This window comes from Lonchura striata, chromosome 7 (genome assembly GCF_046129695.1).
Source record: "Lonchura striata isolate bLonStr1 chromosome 7, bLonStr1.mat, whole genome shotgun sequence".
NCBI classification, from domain to species: domain Eukaryota; kingdom Metazoa; phylum Chordata; class Aves; order Passeriformes; family Estrildidae; genus Lonchura; species Lonchura striata.
This window is the reverse complement of record NC_134609.1, coordinates 35,373,358-35,396,503: the sequence shown is the minus strand read 5'-3', so window position 1 is coordinate 35,396,503 and position 23,146 is coordinate 35,373,358. Positions and strand designations below refer to the sequence as shown.

At 39.1% G+C, this 23,146-nt stretch overlaps 1 protein-coding gene across 1 annotated transcript in view; it reads right to left on the bottom strand.

The window, feature by feature from the left end:
• CTNNA3 (catenin alpha 3) overlaps positions 1-22,927 on the bottom strand; it is a 412,512-nt gene extending 389,585 nt beyond the window's left edge. Inside the window, exons 1-4 of the mRNA XM_077784793.1 lie at positions 22,790-22,927; positions 19,085-19,191; positions 13,980-14,172; positions 7,004-7,170 (exon numbers count right to left, since the gene is read on the bottom strand). Coding sequence (XP_077640919.1) covers positions 7,004-7,170; positions 13,980-14,172; positions 19,085-19,191; positions 22,790-22,814 — 492 coding nt within the window. The 5' untranslated portion in view covers positions 22,815-22,927. The remainder of the gene's footprint in view (positions 1-7,003; positions 7,171-13,979; positions 14,173-19,084; positions 19,192-22,789) is intronic.
• Between the last annotated feature and the right edge of the window lie 219 nt (positions 22,928-23,146).

The window sequence follows — 23,146 nt, the reverse complement described above, 5'->3', positions numbered from 1 at the left end:
CAACCAAGCCATTTCAAGAAAACATAGATCTGCTCTTTCCACTGTCATCAGCAGGAAATCAGACAACTGTGCCTTGGACATAACAAAGGTTATCAGCACATATATTAAACTTAAAACTACATCTGGATCTTTCTGCATCATATTTCCATCAGTGTGAACCAGCATTTTGGGGTGAGTGGTAAAAAAAACCTCTCTCATTTCTCCTGTCTAGAGGTGAAAAGAAATATCAGAATTCCTGTCTTTTCTTTCCCTTACCAATAACCAAATAATAAATAATAATAAAAGATTCACAGGAGGTCTTTTCTGCCTGTTATGTTTTCAAAGTGCTTTGAACAGTTTCTGGAAGCTGAGAAGTAGCATTCTTTTACTACTTTTGCTCTTGGTGGCACTACTAAGTAGCTACCTGGACTCATTTTCCCTCCATGGTAAAATCATATCTCTATGATTTTATCAGAGCTGCTTCTGTTTGTCAAGTTACCATACAGACATAGATAACTTCGTACCTTAAAGAGAAGAGCCTGCCTTTATAGTCATTAATATCACAGCATTCCTTTCACAGGAAACCCCAAACCTACCAAATGCAGCACCAGAGCTCAGCACCCTGCTCCTATAAGGCAGGGTGGATAACACAGCAGCCCCAGTGTCCTGAGCAGGCACCATCACCATGACTGAATGAAGGCTCCATGCTCATTGGACTGGAAACCAACACAAAGTGAATGCTTCAACTAAGTGAAGCAACTCTCACTGTCCCATTTTAGTTACCACAAAGCAACAAATACCATCAGAACTCTGAAAGTGAGGGGGATCACAAATGTGGATGGGCCAGAAGAGTGCTACAACACAGCCTCCTTGGAAGTATGATGTTCCTGATTAGGGTAAGGTAGAATCCTGCAGCCTCCTCTCAGATACTGACCACGGTTCATCCAATTCACAAGTGTGACTGTAAGCATCAGTACTGAAAATCTTATGGTCTCACATCTTACACTCTGCAATGTCAAAGATGAGAGGTGAGCTCTGACTGAAGCTTCTCCTGCAGTAAAGCAGATTAACAGCTGAGAATCCTCTGCTGTCTTTATGAGCTCCTGACATAGCTTTTTTGACAGTTTTCTCCACTATCCTTCTACCTACACTCAGGAGCCTTGGAACTTCTGCTCTGCTGTCATATGTAACGAAAATAAGGCAATGAGATCAAAGAAAAGAGGCTGAGAGAGAGTGGCTGCACATTTCAAAATTAAATCATATTAAACTAACTAATCATACCAAAATTTTGATACTGCTTAAGCCAAAATTTGCTACATTTCATCTTCCATATGAGCTATAAAAATTAATGGCTTACCACCCACACAGAAGAGGCCAGGACACAGAATTATGAGATTACAAACGTGCAGTGCAAAGTGCTTCATTGCTTGTAATTCAGAAATGTGGGAAGCGACATCACTGAATACAGAGTACAAAGCCATATTCCTGGTAACCACATCTCCATGTAAACAGGAAGAGGGATGGGGGCAGCCAATCCTGCTTCTCCAGTCTGTGCATGATGCTCTGCACACATCTTTAATGTCACTTGCCTGGGGATAAAGATGATGTAACCAAAGGGCCTGCTGCACTTCCTTTACATAGTTTCCTTCTACACAGCTGGTTTAGATTTAGGGCCAGGGCTGCAAAAAGCCACTCTGTTATTCAAAAATTAGGAGAAATGGCTCTTTTTTATTCATCCTGAGCTGCACAAGTCAAAGAGTATTTGTATTTCAAAGTATCAGTATCATCATCTTCCACTGCACAGGGCAGTACAGTAGCACTGAACTATTTTCTCCATTGGTAAAATATTTCTCTTTATTTTCATATGGATTAATATGAATTGAATTAAGGACAAGAAGCAAATTTTAGTCCTATTTTGACAAAAGAAAGCTGTCCATTGAAAAAATATACCTTCCTGTTTTGATAAGGTACTGGTTCTTTAAAAGACTAGAATTATAACTAAATGTATAATTTAAATTACCCAAAGATATGGTTGGAAAAAAGCCATTCACAACCCCTCTTAAATTCCAATTACTGAACACACATACTTATGAGAAAAAAACTGCTCTTCTCCTATTTTGCTGTAATGGAATGGGCAATGTGCCTCCTTTGGAGAGGTTTACATAAAGCAGTTCACAGCTTTTTCCATTCAGAAAATATCAGATGATTTTGCTGTCATTTTAAGGTCTTTCGACATACACTCTGATGATAAAGCAGATACTGTTTGTTTTGCAAGCATTTCCTCATTTCTGCTTCTCAAAGCACAAATGAGTTATAAAATACATTTCTCTAGATCAGAATGATCTCTGCATGCTTGAATTGTTGATCAGAAAAGCCATTCTACATTACACCAACTTTGTTACTATACTACCAATAAGTAACGTCTCAGGAGAAGATAATTTCCCAAGATTATTTTCCTGGCCTAGAATGTGCCTTCTCATATCAGCACCCTAGAGAAGGAAATTTCAGAACATCACTTCCACATTATTCTCTCCTAAGCACAGCACTTCAGTGGTGAATGCATGCTGCTGCAGAGGCCACAGCCAGAAACAGACATTCCCAAGGGAAGCCTTCAGCCATGGTCTTTGCCTGACAGGTTCAAACAGAGTTGACTGCAATGGAGCACTGGTCACTGACTGCAGCATGCAGCCATCTGAACAGTCCAAACAATTATTTCCAACAGGCCTCTGCTTTTCTAATACCCCACCTTCCAACTTCATCACCAGACACAATATGACTTCTCACACTCACCTGTACTTCTGATGACTTCAAGCATTGTGTTAACCTCTGCTACAAACCACCTTTATGTTACAGATCTCCCCAAGCTTTATGTTTACAACTTAACATCCTAGTCAGAATCTATCATCCCACAGCTTGACAATTATTTATTTTTACAAGATACAAAGGAGCAGTCAAGGGGCTCCTATACCAAGCACAAAAGTGGATCCAGATTCCTGCTGCACTCAAAAGGATGCTCACTTTGAAAAAGCCAGCTCCTAAAAGCAGTTCTTTGGAAGCTGCTTTTCCTCTGTTATTTACTGCACATCACAGAATGCCATGGAATTTGCAGAGTGTGATGATAAATACTGCAGGCCTGATTCCAAACAACTGCATCCCACATACCATAGACAAACGTCTGATTGATAGCAGGAATCTCTGTTTGATGAGAAAATAAATAGGAGTGTGAACCAAAGGAGAAACCAGATCTTCTCCCAAAGACTCCTGTCACCTTCTTAATACTCCTTGTGACCCAGAAGTTCCCCTGTCATGGGAATGACCAACACCCAACAAAGGAAGGTGGCAAGAAGTTAGAATTTAATCCGGCTACTGCTGTAAAAAACAAGGTTTCTATAAACACATCAGGAACAAATGGAGGGCTAAGGACAATCTCCATCCTTTACTGGATGCAGGGGAAAACAGAGTGACATACAAGGAACTTCTCTATCTCAGTCTTTAGCAGCAGGACCAGTTTTTTTCTAAGCACCCAATCCCCTGAAGTTCAGCACAAAGGATGGGGAGCAGAACAAATCCCACCCCAGTCCAAAATTAAATGTTTAGTAACCAGCTACACCATCTAAGGCTCACACAAGTCCACATGCCAAAGTGATCTACTGGAGGGGAGGAAGGCTCCCCGCAGGGATCTGTATCAGTTAAGTACAGTTCTGGGAGCTGAACCAAGCCCCTAAACCTGAAGCACAGGGCAGCCCAAGATGACCTTCCTCCTTTGTTCTGTGTAACCCTACCAAGTTCTTGCTCAGAAGATTCTTAATGCTGATGAATACACTGCAGGAAAGGGAAGAACAGACAGCACTACGCTCACAGGGCCCAACCTCACAAGTTATTTCTTATCACTAGCCATTCTCTTTTTTTTTTTTTCCCTGGCAGGAGTTTCAAATAACTGTAAGCAAGCATTTGTAAAGACCATGCTGAGGCATTCATGAAAAATATGAAGACTTGCACAGTAAATCTACAAGCATGACATGAAGAGGAAAAAGGCAGATAAAACATGTTGGCTCAGCATGATCTGAAACTGATTAGAGAAAGACAGACTGCCAATGCTCTTTGAATGAAATTCTCCAAACTTGTTCCTTTCCTGCTGTTCTCTTCCGATCAATAAACTTAAGCAATATCATTAATCTGTTAATTTACTTAATTAAATAATATCAAGCATTACTAACCATAATGAATGAGCTGCTAACACAGCTCTGAGTGCAAGACAAAAGACGGGTCTTTGTCTGACCACATTTTTCAGAACTCAGTTGTTTCTTTAGAGACTTCAAACTCTTCCAGCATGGAAACTCAGGCATAGATACATATTTATTTAAACTATTCTCTGTTTAAAAAAAATTATTTAAAGAAGAAAAACCTTTCTTTGTGGTGTGATGCACTTTATTTTTTCAGTGAACTCTAGAAGGATCTTCCTGTTTGCAATGCACCCTCAGAGTCTTATAGGAGTCTGAGTTCCACAAGTGGCCAGAAGTGTTCTGTACCAGAATGTGACCAGTCACTGAGGCTTTGTACTGTCATTTAGTAAGCATTATTTACACACACATTTATTCACTCTTTGCTTGGTGAATAGCGGGTAGAATTCATTAAGCAGCCAAACTTTTCTCTACTTTATTACCAAAACTTCTAAAAAAGTTAATTTCCTGTTCACAAAGCTAGGTTTTTGAACATTTGGTTTGAAATTCATCCCAGGATTATCCAATCCTTTCAAACTCACCTGTTATTTCTAGTTTTGAAAAGTCACATTTCAGTATTTTTCTAACAAAAAATATTCAGTATTTTCAGCATTACACACTGTTTAATATGAAGACTTTATTACACAGAATTCCAAAACAGTCCTAAGTCTAAGCAAAATGTACAGAAAACAATATTGTTAGAGACTATATAAACTGGAAGACAGCTGAGGTTTATCCTTTTTTCCTAGATATACATCAACAGGCAGATGCGACAGGTAACAGTAGATGAGGCTTTCTATGACAGTCAGTTAGATTGTCTTTGTTTTCTTTCTGTTTTTATTCCCAGGTTACTGAGGAAATTAAAGTTTAATGATCCAGACCATATTCTGTCAGTAGAAAAAGGTATAATTTTATACGTCAGTGTTGGAATTAACTAATTTTAGTGAGTGACCAAGACGAAAAATATTCAGCACTCTTTGATAAATGGGTCTGAAAAATATTAAATACTTAAATGGGTAATTCCCCGTTAAATACTTTCATACTGAGCAAGATCTCACTAATACAGTACAGAGTTCTTTGATGAAGCTGAACCAACTTTCATTTTATACTTGCAAACAAAGAAAAGGTCCTTGATTAGATTTTTTATGTATTTCATTCTACTATTACTTTTTTTAATTTTTCAAATAAATTTTGTCTTAGTCCTTTCTAATGTCTTCATTCTACTCCATAAAAATTACAGTGCTCAGAGACATGGAAATAAAGAGCAATGAAATTTCCCATCTCTCGAGTTTTAACAGCTGTAACACCCATGTCTGAAGAACAGGGTAATATGGGTGAAGTATTAAAGTTTTAGAACAAGTGCAGAGAAAAACAGCTAAACACTCCTAAAAACATGAGTTGATTTTCAAGGCATATGAGCTTGCAAAATGCAAGAATATTAGAGCTGATACAGCAAAGACATGGTCTACTTTGACACTGTGTGAATACAATGTCTTTTTGTGGGAGCAAGTCCATGCTGATGAAAAACTGAATTCCTAAGGGAGTTTTAAAGTATAATGATTACAGTTAAACATTTAGAATAGAGCCATGTTGAAATTCATTATAATATTTAATTGCCTTTAAATCTGGCTCAGTTAACTGTGACCAAAAGTTGTTAGGAACTGAGGGATGTTCAATAGCATGTATTGAAATTACATTAAGTCAATTTCCTAATTAGATGTCAACATAAAAGACACCATTACAGCTAATACCACTGTTGGCAAGTTCAACAGCCAGAGCAGAGACTAAATAGATATGCAAAATGTAATACAATCTCCTCTAACAACTAGGGTGAGTCTTTTGCCCAGGCATTACTGAGAGTATTTACCACACTAATTTATTCTAAGGGTTCATTTACAAATTCAGTTCTCCCTCCTATAAAGAGGAAATATGGAAGAAGATGACAATTTAATGGCACTCTGCAGTATTGGAATTGTTCCTGAATGATACTCTGCATTCTTTCACCATTTTCAGTTATTTTTTGTTTTCATTTTCAGATGGAAAGCATGAGGTGAATTAGACAGCCGTTTAGAAATACTGAAACTCTAGTAAGGAAAACCATCTAATTTTAGCTCTCTCATGTGAAATATACTCAATACATCTTAGAAGAGAACATCTAGGATTATAAAAATAAATATTAAAAATGTAGCAGATTACCATGAAAAATATCATAATTTAAGATCATTTTCCATGAACAGTACAAAATACATAGGCCATTCCTATTACAGCTGACAAATTTAAACATACAGAACAACACAGAAGCTTCTGCAAGTCAGTGTTAATTAGCCTGTGGTGCATCTCCAACAGTTGTCAGTGGCAGATTTTCCAAGCCCAGTATTGAAAGCCACACAACATTGTTTTATTATGAATCATATGAATTTATTATGGAGCCAAATTTCTATTCTCTCATCCTCACCAAATTGAACTTGCTTCAACATGGTCTTCTAAATCACTGTGCTCTCTCGTGGCATGAGGCGTTATGAGAGATGGCACTGATTATTTACCTCTGCCCTGAAATATTAGGAAGTCGACAGAAATTTGTGTGCTTTTATCAGTTTCTGATCAATTACTGAAAATATTAGTGGGAAAAAATGAACCAAAAAAAGATCAAATATGCTGAGCTGCAAGTAGATGAGTTTTTTGGTCCATTTACAAATCTCATCTAGAATCTCCACTTGTCCTAGCTGCCCAGGTGTTATGTGCATGAGCCCCGAGCAGACACAGCTGTGGCTAACAGAGCCCGAGGTGAGCAGAGCCTTACTCACCACGGTCAGGTGCTGCAGCAGATAAGCCACGTCCACCACGTCGGCCAGAACGAGGAGCCTGGTGACAGCGGCCAGCAGCGAGCGAGCGGCCGGGACAACAGCCTGCCGCCGGGGCAGGGAGCAGGGATCGCTGGTGAACGCCTCTGCCGACACCTGCAGGGCCTGACCTGCAAAAGGAGACACATTTCCTTAGGCTGCATCACAACACCCAGAGGAGAGGAAGGCAGTGAAGTTCCATCGGTTATTTTGCAAGTCACAAGTACTGCCAACAAATCTGGTATCTCCTTCTTGCCCTAATGCCTTGAAATGAAGGTCAGTTATTACAGATCATGCAGGTTCATGTTCCACATCTTCCATGATGTTCCCTTCCTCTTCTACAGCATCATTTAATTCTGAAATAATTCCCCTGGCCTTCACACTATTACTCTTAACTGTACACAACAAAGCCAGCAGCTCTGTTAAACTTTTCTAGTCACTACTTGTTTTATTACTGTGTACTTTGGTGCCCTTGCTATTAAATAATTCCCAGCCACAGAAAGGAATCAAATATTGCTCTTCTCATTATAAATATAAGCTAATGTAATGAAAACCTCATACACTCAAACATCTGACTGACATAAAGTGAAATCTGTGCCATGAAGCTAGTAATTGCCAGTAGACAACAATATACTACTCTCCAATGTGAAGTCTGGTAAATTAAACTCAATAATATGGACAATAGTGACAAACACCATAAACACACGAAGGGAGGTGAAAAGGAGATGGAGCCAGACTGCCCTCAGTGGTGCCCAGCAACAGGAGGAGAAGCAATGGGCACAAACTGATACACAGGAGATTCCATGTAAACATCAGAAAATGTTTTTTACACCGCGAGAGTGACTCAGCAGTGGCACAGGCCAGCCATGTCAGCTGTGGAGTCTCCATCCTTGAGATGTTAAAAACCTGACTGGACATGGTCCTGGGCAGACTGCTGGCCCTGCCTGACCTGTGGTATTGGACCAGACAACCCCCAGAGGTCCCTTCCACCCCTCAGTATTCTGCAGTTCTGTGAGCAAACACAAGTCAGAAGAATCTGAATACAACCAAGCCCTTAAAAATGAACGTGACATAAGCTGGGATGGCCAGATGAACACATAAAATCATAACCCTAAAATAGAACTATGAGATGCAGACTAGACAGATAGGAGCTCCAAGTACAAACAGAAGAAAATGACACGATGTTGAAACTTTCTTAAACTGCTGTAGACAGTATGACAGCCTGATGCAATTTAATCTATTTTATTTTAATTCCCATCAACTGGATATTATTCCATAATTACATTTGTCACAAACAACAAAACGCAAGATATGTCCTTTTAGTGGCACAAATAGGAATTCAGACAGATAGCAGCATTCAAAGTATTTCAATTCTTTCAGACAACCAAACAAAAAGCAATTCAAAGAAACCAATGCCAGGATCTATCATAACTGTGCAATTACTGTCAGGCAGATATTTCCAAGACTGTTCAACACACCCAGAGAAGATGACTCCCAAAGTAAATGTCTGTCTACCATCAGCTGATCAGCTACTGACAGCTACTGCTGTGTCAAATGACTGTTACTTACATGTGCCTACAAAAATCTGCTCAGGCACAGGGAAATATAAAAAACCCTCTTCAGCCACAGGTAATTTTTTTAAAAAGTTAGAGGATTCACACACTTTACACCCAGCACCAAAAATATCCAAAAACTTACATGAAAATTCCTTTAAAAACAAGTGAATTGTGAGCCTGTTGGCAATTAGCTGACAGCTTGTGCCAGGCTGTGTCTGTACAGAGACTGCAACAACGCCACCAACTGCAGGCAGTGAGCACCCCTCAGAGACAGTGCTCAGCATCACACTGACAACAGCCAAGTGCTCTTCACTGGTTTAGGAAAGATCAACAAAATTATGCTTTCTTCTTTTATTTATTAGAATAGATGTTTTTCTCCTTCTGAAATCTCACCCGAGTATCACATTTTCCCCTCATCTATTTATATTTACAACTGGCTTTCTCATCTCATTTTTTAACTTCAGCTGTGTGAAATGCACATGGAATGCAGTGAATTTTATGCCGTTCTTGTGTCCTCCCACAAGGAGGTACTGCTGCCAAGTCCTGTCACCTGCTCTTGAACTGCACTGTTAGACACTGATGGCTTTACAGCTCCAGAGAAACACAGTTGACAATAGGAGCTCATTTACTAAGGGGGGAACAAACATACCAAAGTTAGTAGAAAGAATTTCCAACATTTCAGTCTCAAACTTGAGAGAACAGAAATACAAACAAAGAGAAAACTCACTATGGTTTATAATACAGAATCCTAGAATGCTTTGGGTTGGAAGGGACCTCAAACATCATTTAGTTCCAATCCCTTTGCCATGGGCAGGGACACTTTCCACTAGCCCAGGCTGCTGCAAGCCCCATCCATCCTGGCTTTGACACTTCCAGGGATGGGGCAGCCACAGCTCCTCTGGGCACCCTGTGCCAGTGCCTCAGCATTTTCATGGTGAAGAATTTCTTCCTAGTATCTAATCTGAGACACCCTTTGTTATTTTAAAGCCTTTCCCACTTGTAGAAAGTCCCCCTCCAGATCTCTTTTAGGTCCCCCTTGGGTTCTGAGAGGCTCCAGTAATGTTTCTCCAGAGCCTTCTCTGCAGGCAGAACAAGTGCAGCTCTCTCAAGCTGCCTTAACAGGAGAGGGGCTCAATTCCACTGAGCATCATTGCAGACTCCTCTGGACTGGCTCCAATGTCCTTCTGATGCTCAGGGCCTCACAGCTGAATACAGTATTCCACATGGGATCTCACACGTAACAGAACATTTCTTAGCTCATACTGACACTAGTATGTGCAGCCTCAAATTCTGCAGGCATGAACTAACATATTAAGCAGAATAAGTACCAGAGAAGGCTGGGAATCAAGATCACATCACAGCACAGAACAATTTACCCTTTCTAAAAACACAAGATTAAACAATACAAGTCACCGGTGCAATCACCTGTTCTGTTCCTACAAATACCATCTCCATCTGCTACAGTAAATAAAAGGATTCTGCTTCAGCCAGCCAGCTGAAGCAACGCTATCAGTGTCAGGGCACAGCAGATCAATACCTCCTGCATGCTCCTAATACTCAACACTGTGATAACTCAGATTCTCACAATAGCTTTCTGAAGCTGTTACAGGACATTTTTCTCCCGCCACACAGTCTCCTACCCCACTCAGATACCACTGGATTCTGTTGCATAGCAACTATTTCACCACTGCATATCAGGAAGTTCCACTTCCACATTTCATCTAGTTTTTCCTAACATGTAATCAGAGCCAGCACACATCCCCATCATGCCTTACACCCACCTCTTCATTCTCCCTTTCCCACTCAGGGTCACCTGATCCAGTGAGGCTGATGTCAAAAGCTATTCTGCAGGAGATCTGTTCTTGGTTTGATGAAAGGACAGCACAGATTATTTTAAGCCATTTAAGTTCTGCCTCCCAGAACAGAAGTCCCTTCGATGAAGAATACACACACCTCTTCATGTAGGATGAGAAAGTTAAGTTTAATTTTAAGATGAGAGGAGAGACAAACAAGAACATAGTATAATACAAAAGATCCCTATTCCCTTCCTTTAGTAAATGCCCTTCTAAGTAAGCTCCCATTTCTTGCCCGTGAATGGGAGTGTTTTCCATGCCATCAAACTCTTGTCTGCCCTATTTAATATCAAAACACATCAAATATGACCATTCGAAACATCAAAGTATTTGTTACAATTTCCTTTTAAAGAGTAACTTAAGGCTCAAAATGTAACTCCAGCAAGTGACTTGCTTTTGATTCACTGCTCTGTGTGATGACAGGTTTATCTGGGAACACACTTGAACATGATAACAGATAAACACAAGAAACACTGACACTGCAATAGATAGACACAAGGCAGACAACAACTGTTGTGTTTCTGACTATATATAGTCAGTCAGCAATGGCAGTAAATACCAAACATTTCAGGTATGCCCATGCAACTGTTTGAGAACTGTAAGCCATCATACCTTCACATAAATGCAAAAATTCATCATCCTAGGGATAACGCTAGACTTCAATTCAGATTTCTAAAGCAACATTTCACCACATGAACAGCTTCACTGTTTTGCCTTAAAACTTATTAAATCTCAGAATCAGGACTTGAATTCAAGACTGATATTACGTGTCAGAAGCATTCAGGTTTGAACAACGCTCCTTACAATCTATGCATAGAGCTCAGGTATTCCACAGAACACTAAATTAGACGCCAATCTTTCGAAATGCTGCACGCACATAAAATCTCTCAAGGACAGTTTTTCAATACACTTACTTTGGGGTTTATTACACTATTTTAGCATAAACTGTGGACATAAGAAGCCTCTAACAAAGCTTCACCAAATCAGATCAACAGGAAATCATGGCAGTTATTCAATTACTAGGCCAGTGGCTTTCTGGATGATGCATACAGTCCACCACCCAACAAACCTTCCTGCTCACCCAATTAGCATAGTTCCAGAAGATGTTACCAAGATGTGGGCAGGCCTTAAAAAGTACTTTCTTGAGAGGAAATGAAGAAAAATGCAGAGAACCTCTATTTAAATTGCTCCACGCCTATAAATCTTTGATAAAACTTTGCAGATGTCAAAGGAAGCAGACGCTATTTATCCAGGTAACACATCTGTCATCCATTACACTAACACCTTCTTTCAGAGGTCACTAACAGAATTCAACTGAATTTGAGACTCCAAAATCTCATCTACTAACAGTGCCAAGAGCAAGCTGTAGTCAGTGAAGTCATATCCATGTTGTGATTTCTGAGTCCATGAATCACACACAGATGAATTAAATTCACCAAACATGACCCCCACTCTTCATTTTTATCCCATTAATTTACTGCTTTATTCTCCAAAGCAGATTATCAGAAGCAGACTGAAAAAAGTCTACCACTCCTTTAAAAGGAGCCCCAAATTAATGAGCTCCAAAAGTAACAAAGGAATTTCCACACTGGCAATTGACACCCAAAAGGAAAAAGTGTTTCATGCTCATGATGCATCCCCAACTGAACAAGTTCAGCACGTAACACAAAGTAAAACACAAGAGGAAGTGAGACAGAATTTATTCTTTATGGATCTTAATGTGCAAATCTGAGTTTGGCTGATGTGAGTGAAATTATCTAAAGCATTTCTTCAAAATTCCATTATCCAGGAAATACAAGCTGTAGCCACGTGCAAAACTTCCTAATTAATTTAAGATTGCATTAATAAAAATCCCTGCCAGTCACCACAGAAAATTAAATACTGTATGCTATGACATGCATGGCAGATAACCACATGCAACTGTGGCTGATGACCCACATCCCTTCAAAGAGCTTGAAGTAAATAACAGGAGACATTTAACAGCAGCAGAATGTGGCCTGAATAACAGGCAGTTAAGTTACATGTGACATACCACAAATTTAAAATAGCACACAGCTTCAGAGGTTAAAAATATCTGCAAAATTAAGAACCTTCTACCTTTTTTACAATTGTTTCAACAATTTCTTAAAACTAACCTGTGTAGTTTAGCAAGTCCTTGAAGGAAGATCAGCTGCAAGCACTCACTTCATCATTGCATAATGATAGGTGATAACATGGACTTAACTTTGTTTTAAAATGTATGAGGTATATATAACCTATTTTATGTATTATTTATTTTTGTAGTTACCTCTGGTCTTGGCTGAGAATCAATAAGTAATAAAAAATATTTCATATTTTCAATTTCTCTATGTATAAAAATCAATATAAAACTATATATTTTATTCTTACCTTGTGTTATCAGCCTGTAATGGATGAGCTAACCTTTTAAGAGTACTCCAAAATGAATGATTTTGCAAGAGCCTCAGCTGCTCAGTGTGACAGATAACAGTGATACTTGCTGGTCATAACACTTTTAATCACAAAGGACCTTAAGGTATCTCACACATCACATGCATAGATCAAACTCAGACACCACATGCATAGATCAAACTCTAAACCACAGCCATCTCTAAATTCAGAGGAAGCCAAAAGCAAGTAAACACTGCCCTAAATGGTACTGGAGACTTAGAAACCACCCCACTGCATGTGCAAGATGAACAAGTAAATTTAAATTTAAAGAAAAATCTGATTAAGTTCCATCTTTACTGTGGGGAGGATGTTATAATTAAGACATCCATGAACTTCAACTTGTGATTTCTGCAGGAACACATTTAGGATGTTGGTCATGTGACTCATCCTTCATGCTCACGCAAATATTCCCAGTTTCCATGGGAAAAAGTAAAACTCAAGAAAACAACAAAGAGCCTGTAAGAAAATGGCTACAACATTCTCTGCAGATCACAAAAACTAGCCTAGTTCTGGGAATCAGATTCAAAATTGAGAGATGAAGTGAGGAGGACACAGAATATGACACAACTAACCTGAGAGGAGCTGCTCTATCAGGAGGGGAGGACTCGTATGGTAGGTTAAAGGATCCATCTTTCTCCTACTCTCAAAACATACCTCCACACTGGACTATTATACCTTCCCAAATGAAATCCTTATTAATGCACAAAAGAGGGAAGATTAAAAAATCCTTAATCCAAGATTCAGGTAAACTGTTCTTTTCAAGAAGTTAAAACATACATTAACTTTTAGTCATGCATAACAGCCACTAGAATGATCAAGAGGCATCTTGTCCTCGTGAAAAGAAGAGAAAACCACATTCCAAATGACAAAACTTCCATCGATATAAATTTTTTGTCCCAACGGGGCCCAGCTTGCATACTTTACCTCCTTATAGGTGGTATCCCAGAATATATAACAGACAACTGCAAGCTCAAACATTTGCATATCACAACACATTTCCCACATATATCCTAGCTTCATTTTGACACCAGGCATGGTTAAAGCAATTCCTCGTGGTGCCTGAATTGTCTGCCATGTACTTACTCTCTTTCCGCACATCAGCGAGAGCCGCGTGCAGTTCCTCTTTAAACACAACGGCTTCCTTGGCAATTTTTTCTCCCTTGTCCAACAGATTCCGAGTGGCTTCTTCCACAGAAGCAAGCAAGACACGAGCTCTTTTGGAACGGCCCTTTTTCTTACTGGAAGGATTCTGTGGACAGTTCACTAATGTTGTAACCTACATTTAAAAGAAACAAGAGACAAAAAAGGTTTAAGTTCTACAAGTGAATTTATATTGTTATTGAAAATGTAACTAAGAATAAGCAGATTCCTTCTGCTTTAGAGACAGACAGGCAAGCTCAGCATAAATACCAAGAATGGGTAAAAGTACCAAATTCAATCTGATGCAATTTTACTCAATACGCGTCATCTTTGTGTTCCTCCTTCTGTAGGATCAAAGCAAAGTTAACAGAAATGTCACTGTTCTATTAACCCTGATGTCAACTCCTGCCCCTGCTTGTTTTAAAACCTGCCCATACTAAAATGAAAAAGTACCAATGCTATCTGAGGACGCTTCAGCAAGACAGGAATCATGGAACCATTAAGGTAGGAAAAGACCTCCAAACGCATCAAATCCAGTTGTCAAGCTAACATTGCCAAGAGCACCACTAAACCACATCCCAAAAAACACCACATCCATGTGCTTTTGCAAATACTTCCAGGGAGAGCGACTCCACTGTGTCCCTTGGCAGCCTGTTCCAATGCTGGACACTCCTTCCAGGGAAAGAATGTTTCTTAACATCCAATCTAAATGTCCCTTGGTGCAACTTGCAGCCATTTCCTCTTCTCCCAGCACTTGTTACTTGGGAGAAGAGACCAACCCCACTCAGCCATAGCCTCCTGTCAGGGAGTTGTGGAGACTGAGAAGGGACCCCTGAGCCTCCTCTTCTCCAGGCTGAGCCCCCTCAGCTGCTCCTCATAAGACCTGTGCTCCAGCCCTTTCCCTGGCCCTGTGCTCCCTGGCCCTTCCCTGGACAGGTTCCAGCACACCTCGATGTCCTTCTTGTCAAGAAGGGCCCAGGACTCAAGGTGTGGCCTCACCATTGCACAATCACTGCCCTGGTCCTGCTGCTCATGCCATTTCTGATACAAGCCAGGCTCCCACTGGCCTTCTTGGCCACTTGGGCACATGCTGGCTTGTGTTCAGCTGCTATCAGGTTCTTTCTCCCCAGAAGTGCTGGCTCTTCCCACACTTCCAGCATAAGTCTTGCAAGGTATCCCAGAACAAATACCAGAAATGAGTGCCAACACCTTTCACAATGGTTTCTCTTTTTACCAAAGGGGTATCCCAGTGGCCAGAGCTCAACACCTCCAAATTCCTTAGGATGCTCTCAACGTTAAAATTGCACATCCATTTGCCCGGAATTTAGATTTACTGCAGCTTAGACCAAATTTTATTTTTACTAATGCACTTCAACATCCATAAAGAACTTTCTATTTTTATAGACCATCCCACTCCACATTCCTCATCATCTGAATACAGCCTCCACAGTCCAACAGAATGTTTCTGAAAGACTATTCTCTAAGGCATTGCTTGAGCTGCAACACTAAGGAAAGACTCCAAAAATATTTTTCTTAAGTGTTGTACAGATATTTTAAAGCACACCTTATTTTCATTAAGTCCACTGATGCTTTTTTGTCCTCCTGTTCCCCCTGCCAGAACATGGTTAGTGCAATGCTACATACACGTGCCTTAGCTCACCTTCAGATCTCCTCCAGGAATTCATGCACTTGAGTGCTCTTTGTGAATCATTACTTCTAAACGTAACTGATGAACATCCTCCGGGTAACATTTCTATAAACATATCTACAAACATAAAAGCCCTGACCCCTATACAGTTCATGCAATCTGGGGGGGGGAAAGCACCATCCACTTGACATCAACTGCTTTGGCATATCACAAGGGAGAGAGCAACATGAATAACTCTGGCTCAGATTGTTAAAGAAGGCTTGGGTATTTTTCTGACTGTGCTCCAAGGAAGAAAATGGAATTATTTATTGCACATAAATCAGCCAGCTGGTAGAGAATGCACTGGGAATAAAAGTCTTTATTTTTTATTTTTACAAACCTTCCAATGTCAGTTTTAGAACATTTAAGAAAGTTTCAATGACCATATTTTTAAGAATGAGTTACAGATTACAGGCTAATACTTGCAATAAGAAAGGCATAAAATACATAAAAATTAGAAGCAGCCCAAAGAAATCCATCAAATAGAGGGGTATTTTAAAATTTTAAGTATTTCATTACTATTTCACTAGAAAATAATGTACTCTAGTTTGCAGATTTTTGTTGCTGTTTTTTTTAATGTAGAATATCCTTCTATACACTGTTCATTGATATGTTGAGGAGGAATGGAAATAAAACAAATGAAAAAGTGTTTAAAAAAAAAATCATTCCTGAAGGTGAAAATTCTTGACTGTAAGGCCCTGCATATTCAGCGCCATTGTCGAGAAATATTGGGAGACAGCAGCTGATCTCAAATACAAGTCAAAATTTATTAGATAGCTCGTTGCTCATGGAAATTATGGAAAACAGAAAAACTACTCTGAATTCTCTAACACAGAACCCCAATGAGGAATGTAAAAACTTTATACAATCCTACCCAGAAAGAACTGAACCACAGACTAATACAGTGTGCCGTTGTTAGCCTGCACCGCAGATCCCCCAGCCTAGCTCTGGCAGGAGCAACAGAGTTGTGCTAAAGGCACAAGGAGTTTCTAAGCCATTTTCCAGGCCACATGCCACCACATTTACAAAGCTGAATCGTGACACTGTTGCCTGCTATTGCCATTACTTATTAGGCTAAAGGGGTGGGGTTTCTTGTGTGGTCATGGATATGCCAAATACTAAGTTTCTAGGAAACTGAAGCAGTTCTTCCAATTCTATATTCAGTTACTGGCAGCACTTTGAGACCATCTCTTAATACTGCAGTAGTTCAGGAAGCAATGTCTTAATACCTTGACTATCATAATATTTGGTTCACCTTTATTTTAATATAAATATTCTTTTTAAGCATCAATCGTAAAACATTCTTTTTTGTTTACAATATAGTTCAGTGTAACTAGATGTCAATCCCTAGACATTTAGGAAAACCACGACCTGAATTATGATGTAATGACAACAGCAGAACCCCTGTCCACTGTTTCAAATCCAAAGTATTTGTATTATATACAAAGAAACACTGGCTAATCCCACCCAGCGAGCAGAAGGTAAACTCACCATATGTAGAACTAAAACCAACAGTCTGTGGTGTGGATGATAGGTGGGAATACAAGCCTTTCAACTTGCCTTTCATCAGTGACCCAAGGGATCACTGTGATCTACACATTGTGTCAGCTGAACCATGCTAACTTTGACAAACCTTTTTTGATGTGCCAGATGCACTGATTGAGAACTAGTCTGAGAAGTTTTCCTTTCACAACTAACAAAAGTTACACCTGGAATAAAATAAAGGCTACAGACAGAGGGAAACACCCAGGGCAATTTAGGGACAGTGTTTTATTCCAAGGAGAGACAAGTTGCCAGCTCAGAGAGGGTTTTACACAAAACAGCTGCTATATTATTTTCAGAGTTCATAATAATCACCACTGCCAATTGCACATTGGAGGGAAGAGAGTCCGTTCAGCAAAGGGTTTGCAGCTATTTCCACAATTACTTCCTAGTTACTTCCCAGGCTGGTTCTGCCTGGATTTTTTTCTATATTGGTGCTGTTAATCTGCCCTAACACTTAGCATAACTGGCTAGGACAGACTTCAGGGAACCGCAAGCACTTCCATTGTTTCTTTCCTGCCATAGCATTACAAGACTATTAAATAAATAAATTACAACAGAAATCTCAAAATAAAGTTAAACTGTGTTCCAAGCAGCATTTTCTAAAGTGAATCTGGTAAGAACATAATTTTTATCTGTGACTGGTCTGATTCTCTTTCTAATCACAGACTAATTTTCATTTATTATCTTTCCAGCCTTTCAATCAGCCTTCACTGAGTATGAGCTTTAATCCCTACTTTTATCCTTCTAACATTTTCTTTTGAAGGATCCACTCAAAACTTAAGTTCTCCTTCCACAAGTATGAAACAAGCAAAACAATAAGCTTAAGAGAGGGAAAAGACAGCCAAAATATTCTATTAGAACCAAAGCATTTCCAATTTGAACAGCCCCAAGCTTTTCAATGGTTGAGAAGAGCTGGGAGGGAAAAAAACCACAAAACTTAGATGGTTTCTTTGTTTTATCCTGGAACTGCACTTTGTTTTGTCAGGTTTCTTTGATCCTGCAAAACTCAAACCAAAATTGGCTTTTCTTTACCTCCTGTAAAAACACCTACAGTGTTGCAGCTGCCTGAGCACAGTCTGACCTACTGGTCTATAAGATGTTTTTAAATTCAGTCTATCAAGACATCTATTCTTACTGCTTTGAAACTAATTTTATAACCCATCCACATATCCTTGACAACTTCCACAAAACACTGACCTGTGAACTGAGGATTTTTACACCATCAATCACATCCTGGCAAAAATAAATAAAGAAATGCAGACAAAGTGAGAGAGAGGCAGCTCAGTTAATAGTAGCTGGATATGAAGTCATGATAGAAAAGAAGAGGTTACCTTCTGAGAAAAGTAACCTTCCAGATAGGAAAAAATTAGTAAGGGAGGAAAACATTAGTAAGGGAGGAAAAGAGGAAAAAAAAATCAAATATGACAATGAATAATTAATAAAAGAAAATAAACTGGATGAGTTAGGGAGAGGCAAAGCTTCAAATAGGGAAAATACAACTTTATTTTTAAAGAATTACTTATATCATGCACTGGAAATCCATTTGCAGTTTATTCTACATTTAAGCATCTCCTAGATAACATTGTGCAAGAGACCAGCTAGAACATGCAGCATTTACTGTGACAGACTGGTGGCAAAGATGGAAGTGACCAAATCTGGAAGGCAGACCCTTGGAAAGCTCCTGAGCCAGAGTAAAGTACAAGTGCAGAAGAGCTGTGGGTGTGACTTTCAGAATAATGTCTTCAGTCAAAAGTTCTTCAGCCTTATTCCCTTCCCTCTATGGTTATCCAGCTTACTTTCTTCAACTCTAAAATACCTGAATTATCAGTGGTTCCAGTAATTTCTCCACTGTAAATGTCTGGATCTGCAGATTCCGAGGATCAATTTTCAGTTTAATGTTTGGCACTTTTGTTGACATTTCACCTGGGTACAAAAAAAGAGAAGTGCAATAAGCCAATATTAAAGACGAGTACAAGCCTCGTTTCTGTCAGAGCCCAGAGACTGCCTATGTGAGTATAAACTTTTTTCACAACAGAGTCTAATGTCACAAAATACAATTAACTTTTCCAATTCGCTATTTCTAAATTTAAAAAATTAGGGGAAAAATACTCTGATACTTAAATTGCAAAATCATAGGCTTAAAGTACATATAACTCCTTATGTTCACTCACAGATTTCTACATTGATGACATGTTGAAAAATACAATGATAATTGAATTAGATTACCATTAAATAAAAGTCCTCTACTAGTCTAGAAAGGATCTTTAAAGGAAAGATATTAAATTCCATTACTGAATATATCACAAAACAAAAACATTAATGCTGTGTGCACAATATCTGTATCTTATTCCATGTACCAAATTACAGGGGTTATATAATAAGCACCTTAAGAACAGCAAGCATATACGGCAGCCCTTAAAATTTCTAGAAATTAACAGCAGAAAAAGGGGAACATTCTGTTATTTTATACCCTGTAATAACAAATATTTTTTAAGTGTCAAGACACATTAAGTTGAGAAAACCTATTATTGAAGTCAATAAGACGAAAGTAAAGCTAAGTAAGGTCTTTAAAGTGAATAAATCATTCATTAGGAACTTGATGCAGAATCTACTGATGTGAATTAATAGTTTTTACCAAGTTCACTGGGCCATGACTCAGGCCATTAGCCTGAAATGTGTGTGTGTGTCAACAAAGAATTATAACTGCTTTAGCTGGATTGCAACCGATTATTGTCCCAAAATAAAAGACACTTTAAATTTCACAGTACCTTACCTTCTTATAAAATACAGCTTGGCAAAGCCTTTTTAGCCAATAATGACTTCAAATACACAAATAACGGTTATCTGTCCTTTTTAAGCAAAACTCATTACAACCACTGCTGCTGTACAATGTAGTAATTCGGTACTGCAATTGTGCAGGCTGAAGAGATATAGTGTCACCTTCCAGTGAACCTGGCACTGATTTAATAAAACACAGTAGGTTTAGGGTTCCTATAGCAAGGGGTGTAGATATTAATCTGGAGGGTTATTCACATTTCACTTACAAGCAAAGATAATATGAGCAATAAAAGAATTAAGGTATAAAGCAATTTAGGGTTTTGCCATTCTTATTAAAGGTTACCCAAGCGCCAAGTTTATCTTTAACTACAAACTATACTAATGGCAGAGCTAAGTTCCAAAAAAATTCAGCTGCATCCAGCCAGGAGGTAGCATTTGGAAAGAACTGATTTTTCAGTTTTAATTCTGAGCCAAAAGACAAAGAAACCTGAGATCAGACCGACCAGAAAAAAACACTTTTCCTTCCACAGATATGAATGGAAAGAGAACTCTGGAAATGTCAAAGCAAATTATCTGCCCATATTTTACATATTTAACATTTAGATACTTTCAAGAAACACCAAGGAAACAAACTCTGAGACCCCTAAATCTTTCTGTCCGATACTAACAAGTAGCTTTGAACGCCACTAATGTCTGTCATCCCTGCACTTGCAGCGAGCTCCAGGTCCCCAGGGGAGGCCTCTGAACACACGGCACAGCAGCTCCTGAGCCCTTTCCTTGTGTTCACCCCTCCTTCAAAAAGCATTTAAATTCAACAAGATACTGTCCCCCAGTTTCACTGGGATTGCGTCAAACCGCATCATTACACACGCTGGAAAAGACAGATCCTTTTCTGCCACCTGTAATTCACTGGTTTTCTAAATCTCTGGCCAATATTTCAATGAATCTGCTTTTTATTCACACTAGGAAAAATAATAAATCTTTATGATGGTGCTGGGTACCAACCCTTATCTTTGATATTTTCACAAGTCTCCCAAACTATGGGCACTTCTTGAAATCCATCATAACAGTCGCAAACAGATGGTATTGACTGTGCTGTGCATTTTTTTCTGGTCAGACATACATCAGTTACAAGGGGACAGGTAAACGGGATGGGAACTGTACTTCATGCTCCTGCTGAGCCCTAAAGAAACCACGAGGTGAATCGGGTTGTTTTTCTGCAGATACACTTACGCTTTAAACCTTGATAAATTCCTTGATAAAGGGCCTCAGCACCTGCTTTACTCAAAATGGAGAAATTAAGCCTTTTTGCTGCTTGCTCTCCATTCTCACAGCACAATCTCCTCTGCTACATGCTATCTGCAATCATCAGATCTTTTTCTAAATTTTAGCAGATAAATATGTCGTTGTAATTAAATTAAAAGTAATAAATTCCTGTTACTATAGGACCACCGTGCTCCAGAATCCCACCACAGATTGGAGCACTCTCAAACTTGGAAAGTATTACAAATCCAACCCCATTTTTGCAGGTCAGAAAAAATGTGAATCCATGTGTCATGACTTTCCCTATTCTGGGTTGTTCTGTGGCTTTTGCTTGTTTGTTTGTTTCTTACCCTTAGCATACTGTCTAACATCAGCATTTTTATTCTTTGCTTGAGCCCTGAGTTCAAAAGCCAGTTAAGGCAATAATAGCTTTTAGCCTTGAGTCAGGCCATAACGAGTCATCAACTGAAAGTCAATTGCAAAAACTATTGTCTCTGAAAATTTCAATTATATTTTAAGCTATAAATAGCTCACTTAAGGGTTCACTTGCTGATTCCAGCAATATTTTTTAAGTAAAATTCTAATGCTTCCTGAAACCTCCTTTTGTTTCTAAAAAGATGGAAACAGTTTTGCAAGCCAATGCAGCAAAAACCACAAGATCTTAAATCATTTTGATAATCTGACTGCATATTTTTAGCTTACCAGGCTCTCTTTATTGTTATATACCATACTGGCTAAATCAATATTTAAATTGGACTCTTTAGTTATTTCTTTTTAATTAAGGCAAGGATAAGAGGCGATAGGAAGAAAATACAGTCAGTAAAGATCATCCTGGGATTTTCTCTGGCATTTCCACTTACTAACTGAACTTCTGTCCTTCCGCATCATATTCATTAAGATGACAAATCTGATGTTTGCCTCAGGAAAAATATTAAAATCAACATTCCACCTTCCTTTTTTTTTTTTTTAACTGTATTTGTCTACTCCAGTATAACATCCCCCTAACTACAGCAGGGGCCCTAACTGCGAGATGTTTTGGTAAAAGGCTGTATAACCTCACACTCAGTTAGATTAACCTTTACAGAAGGCAATCTCAGCCCTGTACACCAGCAGCTCTTACAACACTTAGGATGTTAAGCATGTGTTACAAGATATAGCTGTGTCCCAGAACAGCCAGAAAACCAACCATCTGCACACTCCTACCAAATGCTCCCCACCTCAAGATAATACAAAACTATTGAGTCTTTTGGTGTAATAAGAAAAAGACACTGGAAAACCAGCCGAAGCCTATATCCATCTGCAATGCAACGTGAACGTAGCACCTGCAGCTTTTTTTTTAGAATCTGTAAGTACACTGTATACAGACATTAACTAATAAGTGTCAGAAAGCAGAGCCAAAGACATTCTGCATAAATTAGAAAACCTTTACTTTAGAATCCATCTCCTGCCAGATTGTTAGAAAGCCAACAGCGTCACTCACCTATGCTAGAAAACATATGGTCCATATGCAGCACTAAAGCAAGTGCCTATGAAATTTCCTTGGGTTAGGAACTTCAGTGCAACTGCCCTGGCTCGCTATGGGGCTCCTGAGGCATCTGCAAGGGACAGCCTGACAAGCTCCCAGTGTATTTCAGGATGACTGACAGCACACAGCGGCGGCTGGAGGGCTGGCAGGGGGATGGGCATCCTTAAAGCTGTATTGGAGAGCATAAGCACGGCAAAAAAGTTTAGAGCTGAGAAGGTTTTGAACAATTAGAGGACACGAAGCATTAAATTACTTATACTTCCTGTGATAATTCTTGTAATTTCCAGCACAGCAACTGTTTTGCCATACATT